General features: G+C 43.9%; 1 protein-coding gene across 1 annotated transcript; it reads left to right on the forward strand.

The window, feature by feature from the left end:
- The first annotated feature begins 1260 nt into the window (after positions 1-1260).
- Positions 1261-9153, forward strand: LOC143368035 (uncharacterized). The gene is made up of 2 exons (XM_076810380.1): positions 1261-1790; positions 7267-9153. Exons 1-2 carry the CDS (start codon positions 1771-1773, stop codon positions 9110-9112), a joined length of 1866 nt encoding a protein of 621 aa, XP_076666495.1. The 5' UTR covers positions 1261-1770; the 3' UTR covers positions 9113-9153.
- Positions 9154-10171: the final 1018 nt, after the last annotated feature.

The following is a 10171-nucleotide window of genomic DNA, read 5'->3' on the forward strand; positions in this document are numbered from 1 at the left end:
TTACTACACGCGTATACGTGCACGCTTTTCCTAGCTTGTGTGAGCGTACTCACACATTCAAAGGCCCGCGGAGACGGCCCCCTTAACTAGCCCTTCAAATTCCATTTCGAAGTCGCTTTAACTAGCCCTTCAATCATGTCTCCCAAGCGTGGGCCAGCTGATAGGCACCAGAAGGCACTACCAATTTGAAAGAAGGACGACAACTCCATAAACTTCCATCCTAGAAAGCGTGGGCAAGCTGATAGGCAACTGGAAGCCAATACACTTACTAGAGAAGAAAACCTCACGATCTCCCAACTTAAACATTACTCTCCGACCTAGCGTCGCTCCTTGTTTCATATTTATATTACCGACCTAGCGTCGAGACTCTTGTTAAATTAACGATCTAGCATCGTACAACTTAACTAATTAATTAACCATTATATACAGAAATCGTCGTAAAACGAATCTTTGCGTTCAGCCCTACCCGCCGAAGGGTCAAATCCTATTTCTAATCGACCAAGCGCAATTTTCGTTACTTTAATACCGGCCGAAGCGTCAAATCCTATCTCTAATCGACCAAGCGTAATTTTCGTTACTTTAATACTGACAGATACGTCATTACGCAATTGTCAATCGTTCGATCAATTTATAATCAAATTCCCACGACACCGTGTCGTAATATATGTTCAGACCCGACCAAGCGTCAAACCCTTTATTTGAATAAACTACTTTTGTTATTTTATGGTAAAGAAGGACTCTCGTTTCTTGAAATTCATTTCTTTATCTCACCCCACCCGAACCAATCCCACAATTCCACAAGTAACCGCTGTTGTGCCCAGGCAACGCCCAAGCACACGTGTCACGCGACATATTATACTTCATATTAACCATTATACTACTCCAGAACGTTCGAGACGTTCCTAAGCAAAATCAGTTGCGAGGCAAAGCGCGAAACTACAAAATCAGCGAAATTGCGAGCGTTGCAACGTGACCATGCACGGCAACGCGAAGCGACGGCACCACGCCCAATAGCGCAATAAAAGCCGATTTGCCGCCGCAAATCGGGAGACTCTAGAGCCGACTCTCGACCAGTTAACACGGTTAATTCCTACTTGTACACTCCGGTCTAGTTTAAGTGTTTTTGAATAAAGACTTAGTCTTTGGGTTTAATCACACTTGGTGTAGTTCATCCGGTGGATTCTCATCCTTTAATCACTCCCGAACCCACGATTACGCCAGATCCCGTACCAGCCTTGCGAGCCATCACGCAGGGCACAACAAAATTGGTGCAGCGGTGGGATCTGCATCGTAAAGATTTTACCGAGCCTTGACGCAACCGATTGATCGACGTCGACTGAGGTTGAACTACCTCCGACAAGATTATTGGATCATCGCAATCTCGTAGGCCAAAACAGGCCATCGTCGCTACCGAGGTAGCACAGAGGACCGAGGAACGGCCTTTGAGAAGACGTTCGACGCAGCCCGAACGACGACGAGCCTGGTGTCGAGTAAAATCAGCCTGAGAGTGAACGGGTGAAACTACCGTCTATCAAACACCAAATCCATCTACGAGGACGTCACTGATCTGAGGATCAGGACGCACGAGAGGACTTGGAGACCGAGGAACCTGTAGGAGCCGCACCTGAAGGACGGACGGAGAGCCGTTCACGGGAAGCAGCCGTCGGAGCACGCAGCGAACAGCTGTACGAATCGACCTTGCTGGGTCCAGTTTCAGCTTATCACCGCCGTTGGTTCACAGACGAGAGGACGCCTGACCGAGCCGACGACATGTGGTTGCGAGCAGCCTTGTGAGTAACAGAATAGCGCAAACGTACATATTGTAAACCAGAGTCCTATATAAAAATAGAAACGGTACATGCATGTCTATAGAAGAAGAACGCGCAAATCGATTCAAACTCCCGGGTCAAAGAAGTTTGTCGAGATCATTCGAATCATTTTTCAATAAAAAGCTAACTTTCGAACGCGAAGAATTAGACCTTCTACCTTCTATAGACCATCCAAGATCGTCTCGCCGAACACTTCGACCGCCGCCGTTGCGACTAAGCGTTAGAAAAGACGACGATTCAAGTGCCGAATCGTCTCCGGAAAACTTTGTAACACCGAATAGAGAATACCCGATCGTGCTAGCGGATTTTAGTTTGTTGGACATAGAAGGAACAGAAGAAAGCGAAATGTCGCTAAACGCGGGAAGTAGCCTCCCGGTACCAAACGTAAAATTATTATCTACCGCGCTGTCGTTAGTCGACAAATTCGTAGGAAAATCGTCAGACGAACTTGCAGAATTTTTGAAGTCTTATACAAGCGCCTCGGAGTTTGTCCCCGCGAATGAATTGCCACGATTCTTGAAAACAGTGATAGGTACAAAAATTAAAGGCAAAGCAGCCAAGGTATTAGAGTACAAAGATATAGATACTTTCGATAAATTAAAGGACATCTTAACTTCACTATTCGTAGACAAAAGATCAATAGGAGCAGTTGGAGCAGAGTTTCATGCCTGCCACCAACGAGAAGGCGAAAGCGTAAAATTATTCGCGTGTAGAGTAGAAGAATTAGCTGGGGAATTATCGGAACTATCGGTAAAACCAGGGAACAGCGACGAAGTAAATAACGCGTTAACAGAATCAGTGCAAGAACGCGCCCTCGATGTTTTCACCCTCGGGTTGAATTTAAAACTGAGAACGATCATAAGGTCTCGAAATTACGCAACGCTAAATGCAGCTATCGCCGCAGCTATAGAGGAGGAACAAGCGATGGGTCTAAACACCTCGCGAAATTTTAGGAAGCTCGATGATCAACCCAAAAGAAGAGAAGGATCTAACGTACCGCGCTGCGAACGCTGCAATAAATTAGGGCATTTGGCGAGGAATTGCTATACGCGATTAAGCATGCCGCGAATAAACTATCAGCCGCAACAGACGCACATAAAAAGGGAAGTACAGCGCGTCACAGTAGTCTGCCACTATTGCAAGAAACCAGGACACCAAATCAGGGAATGCAGGGCCAGAGAAAGGGCAAACGAACGAGAAAATAGACCGCGCTATACAAACACGAGTTACAGGCGCGACGACTCTAGACAGAATTTTAGCAGAACTCCGGGCCGAGAATCACATAGCGGGAATCGAGATTACCCAAACACGGGCCACGGGACAACCGACGATAGACAGACTAACACAGGGCCTAGAGTGGATTCGTATCGAGCGAATCTAGTAATGACTTCCAAAATAGAAAACACCGTCGAAATCAGAGCATCAGAACTAGTAAAAGGAAAAGCGAGCCTGCTAGTCGACACCGGTGCCGATATTACACTAATAAAGATAGGGAAGGTGCTGGGCGACGTCCACGCCCAAGACGAAATAGTGTCCTTGCGAGGAATAGCCCCAATGGAAATCAAAACGCTGTGCCTAATACAATTAAACGTAGAGGTCGGAAACAAACTCATAACGCATCCCTGTCGGTTAGTGAGAGATGACTTCCCATTAGAAGCAGACGGAATTCTGGGACAAGATTTCATGACTAAGCACGACGTATGCATTCGGGCAAATCAAGGAATAGAATTGTACGGAACACGGTTCCCCTACTCTGGAGGAGGCAACGTAACATTAAAACCGCGATCAGAAACAATTCTCTTAGCCAAAACGACGGAAAAAGGAGAAGGAATAGTAGAGGGACAGCCGATCAAGCCAGGAATACTCATAGGGAACTCATTAACGATAGGCAATGACGGAAAATGCATAATAAGCATAATGAACACCACAGCAGACGAAGTTCTTATCAGTACGCCGACCGTGACATTAGAATCACTGACGAGCGAAAACGTTGACCCGACGGACGCGACCTGCGACAAAGATCGCGACACGCCGACACATATGGTACACGCTGTACACGGGAGAAATAGAATGCAAATCTTGCGCGAAAGCCTCAGGACCGAACACTTAAATAGCGAAGAAAAAACCAGCTTACTCGAGCTCTGCGAAAAATACAATGAAATATTCGGATTAGAAGGAGACAAACTAGGATACTCCAAAAAAGCGGAACACTCAATTACTCTAACCCAAGGTACTAAACCTATATACGTGAAGCCGTATAGACTACCTCAAGCGCATACGGAAGAAGTAGATAAACAAGTTCAGGAAATGGTAAAAGAAGGAATAATTAGACCAAGCGCCAGCCAATGGAACGCTCCCTTGCTAGTAGTCCCGAAAAAACCAGATGCTACAGGTAAACGCAGGCTAAGAGTGGTAGTAGATTTCAGAAAGGTAAACGACGTGACGATAGGCGATTCGTATCCCTTGCCGAATATAACAGATATTTTAGATCAATTAGGCGGAGCAAAATATTTCTCAACCTTAGATTTAGCTTCAGGGTTCCATCAAATAGCTATGAAGGAGGAAGATCGTGAAAAAACCGCATTCTCGACGCCATACGGACATTTCGAGTATAATAGAATGCCATTTGGGCTTAAAAACGCTCCCGCGACATTTCAAAGGTTAATGAACACCGTACTGTCAGGCTTACAGGGAATAAAATGTTTCGTGTATTTAGACGACATAGTCGTCTACGGACGCTCATTGAAGGAGCACCAAGAACGATTAAAACTCGTATTCGAACGCATACAAGAAAGTGGCCTAAAACTTCAACCCAACAAGTGCGAATTCCTACGCAAAGAAACAATATACCTAGGACACATAATAACCGAAAACGGCATCAAGCTAGACCCATCTAAACTAGAAGCTGTCCGAAGCTTCCCGGTACCTAAAGGAATAAAAGACGTGCAATCCTTTTTAGGCCTAGCTGGATATTATAGGAGATTCATAGCGGAGTTTTCACAGATTGCAAAACCTTTGACACAACTGTTAAAGAAAGACCAAACATTCAGATGGACTGCACAGGAGCAGAAAGCTCTCGAGATTCTAAAAGAAAAATTAACGACAGCACCAGTATTGCAATATCCAGATTTCTCAAAACCGTTTGTTCTAACAACAGACGCTTCCGGAAAAGCGATAGGAGCAGTATTATCGCAAGGAAAAATAGGACAAGATTTGCCAATAGCGTACGCGAGTAGAGTATTGAATAAGGCGGAAGAGAATTATAGCACCATCGAAAAGGAATTGTTAGCCATCGTATGGGCAACGCAACACTTCAGACCATACGTATACGGCACTAAATTCAAAATCGTGACGGACCATAAGCCACTCACTTGGCTTTTCAACGTAAAGGACCCCGGTTCTAGATTAATGAGATGGAAGTTGAAATTAGCAGAATACGACTATAGCATCGATTATAAGGCCGGAAAAACGAATAGGAACGCGGACGCCCTTAGCAGAATGTTCGCGATAACGCGCGGAGTGAAACAAAAGATCGACAACGAAACAATAGCCGGCGCCAGCGAAGACGACAGTGAACAAGAGAAGCCCCGATCGAATGGAGAAACGGACAACGCAACATACACGGAGGACGAAAAACTTCGAGTGCTACGCGAATTCCACGACACACCTCTGGGTGGACACTTAGGGGTAAAACGGACCCTAGAACGCATAAAATTAAATCATTCGTGGCCAGGAATGCGACAAGACGTAGAAAAGTACATCTCTAGATGTGAAAAATGCCAAAGAAATAAGCTATCGAGAATAACCAAAGCCCCCATGGTTATTACAGACACTCCCACGGAACCATTCGAGAAATGCGCACTAGACATCGTAGGACCTTTACCCGAGACCGGCAGACGAAACAAATACATATTAACCTTTCAAGATCTTTTAACCAAATTCAGTAAGGCCATACCCCTCGAGAACCAAGAAGCGGATACCGTAGCTAGAGAATTCGTCACTAAAATAATTTGCGAATACGGCATTCCGCAGCGAGTACTAACAGATCAAGGAACTAATTTTCTAAGCCAAGTCTTTAAAAACGTATGTAGGTTACTAAAAATCGACAAAATCCAAACTACAGCCTACCACCCCCAATCGAACGGAGCGCTAGAAAGAAGCCACCGCACGCTGGCAGAATATTTAAAGAACTATATCGCAGAAGACCAGACTGACTGGGATGAATGGCTACCGTACGCGATGTTCACATACAATACTACCCCTCACACGTCTACTAGCTACACGCCCTACGAACTCGTTTTCGGAAGACAAGCTTCCTTACCAACCTCATTAAACCAAGCACCGCAACTAACATACACCTACGACAAATACGCTGAAGAATTACGCGAAAGACTACGGTCCACGAATAGCATCGCGCGCGAAACTATAGGGATCAATAAGGACAAGTCAAAAAGGCAATATGATAAAAGGACAGCTAACAAATTTTTCAAAATTGGGGAGCAAGTACTCCTACACGACGAGACAGTGAGACGCGGACGATCGAAAAAACTAACACCCGCGTGGATAGGACCCTACTCAATTCAAAACACGCACGACAATAATAACTACACTATAGGAAAGGGACGAAAAACGCGCCGCGTACACGCAAACCGGTTAAAACACTTCATAGAATAGGACAGGAACAAGGAAACGGTCGCAGTAGTGAAGGAAAGTAACGGTACGCAGACAAACTATTGAAAAAAAAGGGAGGAGAAAAAATTTATTCAATTTAGGATATATGAGTCCAAATTAATATGTGTGTGTGTCACCCCCCAAGCGCGCCTATAATAGAAACCACGGACCTGGCCGCGTGAAGGGTTCCGGAAAACGATCGCCATGACGTTCTGGAACAATAACCAGACGCGGAATAACCAAAATAGAAAATTGCACTAGAAACAAAAAACACCTAACCGACAAAAACATTTGATACTCACCGTAAAGTGCCCGTATCCCCCACGCGTCCTCCGCGTCCAACCATTCAGCGTTTTCGGCGGCGATTTGACGCCGCGCCGAGCGGTACTCCCGCACCGCCCGCCTGTACCCAATACTCATAAACCCGGACGGCGCCGGATATTCCAAACACTAAAAATTTAAGAAAAGAGGAAACCAATTATAAAAACCCTACGCACTTCCACCAAAACACAAAACACCCAACAACTTGCACTAAACGTACCAGTAAAAACAGCGCGAGCTCGCGAGGAAGGCTTAAGAAACACAACATGATGTCGCAACTGATCACAACGGAATGAGAAGCGACGAGACAATCGAGTCTCTTGCAAGGAAGAACTGCCTTACGTTAACAAAATTTTATCTCGCGCACGCGAAACACACGCAAGACAAGAGACTTCGCGACGAACAGAAAGATGCGTCGACTACACCTCGACATTATATTTTACAGGATTACCGTCCTACAATTGACGACACTACTCATAGGAGGAACAACCCCCGACACAGACTTCGCTATAAAAGAATTTCAAGATCACCCGGGCATTTACTTCGAAAACTTAGGCGATCTACAGATTTACCGGGATAGTTGGAAACTAATACTACACTTAGACATATCGTACATTTACCGACGCGAATCAAATCTCCAGGCAGCACTATATGACATACTTGCTCAGTGTAAAACACCTTCTACTAATAACTTACAAAAATTCTGTAAAACGTTTGGCACGAAAATTCAAAGCAAAGTAGACCGCGTAACCAAATTCCTTACTTACGTCCAACAAACCATAAGCTCCGCACCAAAACAGCGTCGCGGGCTAATAGACGGATTAGGTTACATAGGCAAATCACTCTTCGGACTAATGGATTCCGAAGACAGAAAGATAATCAACGACCAAATAGACTTCCTAAAAAGACAAGACAGTAGATTAAAGAATACAATCAAAGGGCAAATGCAAATTGTAAGAGCTAACGCCGAACTTCTAAATGAAACTATACACAACGTACAAGAAAATGAAAAAACCCTTTTAAACGCAACTTGGCAAATTCAATACTTACTACAACAGACGACTGACATTACTAGATTTCGAGAGACAATAGACGAAAACCTCATACTAATAAATAGCGTCGCGGAAACACTCCTGCGTGACACACAAGACTTGTTAGAATTCATAATGGATATAAAGAAAGGAGTCCTTAACCCACAATTAATGCCACCGGTACAAATCATAACATACCTCACTTCAGCACTCGCTCACATCCCGCAAGGATTAGACTTCCCGATCGGAATAAAACTAGAAAATATGCACGTCCTATACGACATCCTTACACTTTCCGCATTTTCGGATACGAAATCAATTACCGTAGTACTAGATATCCCATTGTTGAGCGCAAAGAAATTCAAATTAAGCAAGGTACACCCGGTACCCACAAAGGTAAACGATTCGTTCTACGCGTATATAGAACCCCTCGACTCATACGTGGTACTCGACACCTCGGTGCAAGATTACATACAACTAAGCAAACAAGACCTAACAGAATGTAAAACTATAAACGAGCTATATCTCTGCACCTCAAACCATCCAATGTTCAAAGCGATACCATACGGACCCTGCGAAGTACAGTTGTACACAAAATTGACGCAAAAACCGAACAATTGTAAAATACGAATCATGACACTGAAACACACGATCCTGATAGAATTACAACAACCGGGCACATGGATTTATATCGCACCGAAACAAATACAACTAGCAGTAACCTGCGGCGATAAAAACACAAACATGTATAGTATTAAGGACTCTGGTATAATAACGATAAGAAATAAATGTACTATCACTACCGCCGAATTTACGATAGAAACCGGAAAACAATACGGAATAGAAAAAACATGGAACTACTTACCTGGTTACAATTTGACACTAGACGAAATTACGTTTCCACAGACCACTGTAAATTCGTACCGACATACCAATTTTGAACTTAAAAGAATAATCAAACACCCGGAAGAATTAAATAAAGTTAGTAAAAAATTAGAAGACTTACAAAACGATTTAGAAAAACCCGAGATTATACCAACCGAGTATCACTATAGCTTCTTTACACTATCCTCTGTGACGGGATTTATCACAACTACACTATGTATGTTCGCACTTTACAAATGCATTGTACGCTGCAAAGCAAAAACACCACGACACTGTACCACAGACAACACGAGTCGCGACAAAACAACACAAAAACCCGAAGCGATAATCAAAATAGTTAGTAAGGAGGAAACGTCTTCCACTAATTCTCTTTAAAATATACCATTATAAGCTAGTTAAGAAAAACCACATGTAAGTCGATGATAACCAATCCAACCATTACGAGTTTTGGGATTCCCCTAAGATAGTTTATCATCGGCAGAAAAAGCTATGGCTTTTCCTCCCCAAGGGGGGAGGGATGTTGTGCCCAGGCAACGCCCAAGCACACGTGTCACGCGACATATTATACTTCATATTAACCATTATACTACTCCAGAACGTTCGAGACGTTCCTAAGCAAAATCAGTTGCGAGGCAAAGCGCGAAACTACAAAATCAGCGAAATTGCGAGCGTTGCAACGTGACCATGCACGGCAACGCGAAGCGACGGCACCACGCCCAATAGCGCAATAAAAACCGATTTGCCGCCGCAAATCGGGAGACTCTAGAGCCGACTCTCGACCAGTTAACACGGTTAATTCCTACTTGTACACTCCGGTCTAGTTTAAGTGTTTTTGAATAAAGACTTAGTCTTTGGGTTTAATCACACTTGGTGTAGTTCATCCGGTGGATTCTCATCCTTTAATCACTCCCGAACCCATGATTACGCCAGATCCCGTACCAGCCTTGCGAGCCATCACGCAGGGCACAACACCGCTCTATTCGTGGAATCTCCTGTGACAAACGGCACGACCCGTTCTAGAACGTTAGACGGGTGACTACATTACAAGGACTGCATTTTATCAATTATGATCCATCTTCCGTAAAGGCACAAGAATCGGCCATAATAGAGTATAATAGATTGCAAAAAAAAAACATAGACCTGATCTAATGACTATTTCAATTTCTAAAAACCGCGTTCTCAATGTTCGTGATGCTGTTTGAGCAGTACCTAATTATAATGTATCCGAATGTCAGAATACTAATGATCACATCGTGGATACCATTCAAACCTACGTTAGAGGTCTCCCGAATTCTGATGGTGTGTCTTGTTATGCGAATCCTACAATCCAATGTATGTTATATCGTTCATCCATAAGAGAAAACTTATTTTCGACTGAAACAGCTGATCATATTATAAAAGTCTTTATGGACCAATATAAATCGGATCAAAATC

Source organism: Andrena cerasifolii, chromosome 4, assembly GCF_050908995.1.
Source record: "Andrena cerasifolii isolate SP2316 chromosome 4, iyAndCera1_principal, whole genome shotgun sequence".
Taxonomy (NCBI): domain Eukaryota; kingdom Metazoa; phylum Arthropoda; class Insecta; order Hymenoptera; family Andrenidae; genus Andrena; species Andrena cerasifolii.

What these genes read in the sequence shown, in the direction of transcription:
- LOC143368035 (XM_076810380.1), top strand. Translation starts at nt 1,771, where the DNA reads ATGTGGTTGCGAGCAGCCTT. An exon ending in ATGTGGTTGCGAGCAGCCTT is followed by an intron (nt 1,791 to 7,266) that starts GTGAGTAACAGA and finishes TATATTTTACAG; the next exon opens with GATTACCGTCCTACAATTGA.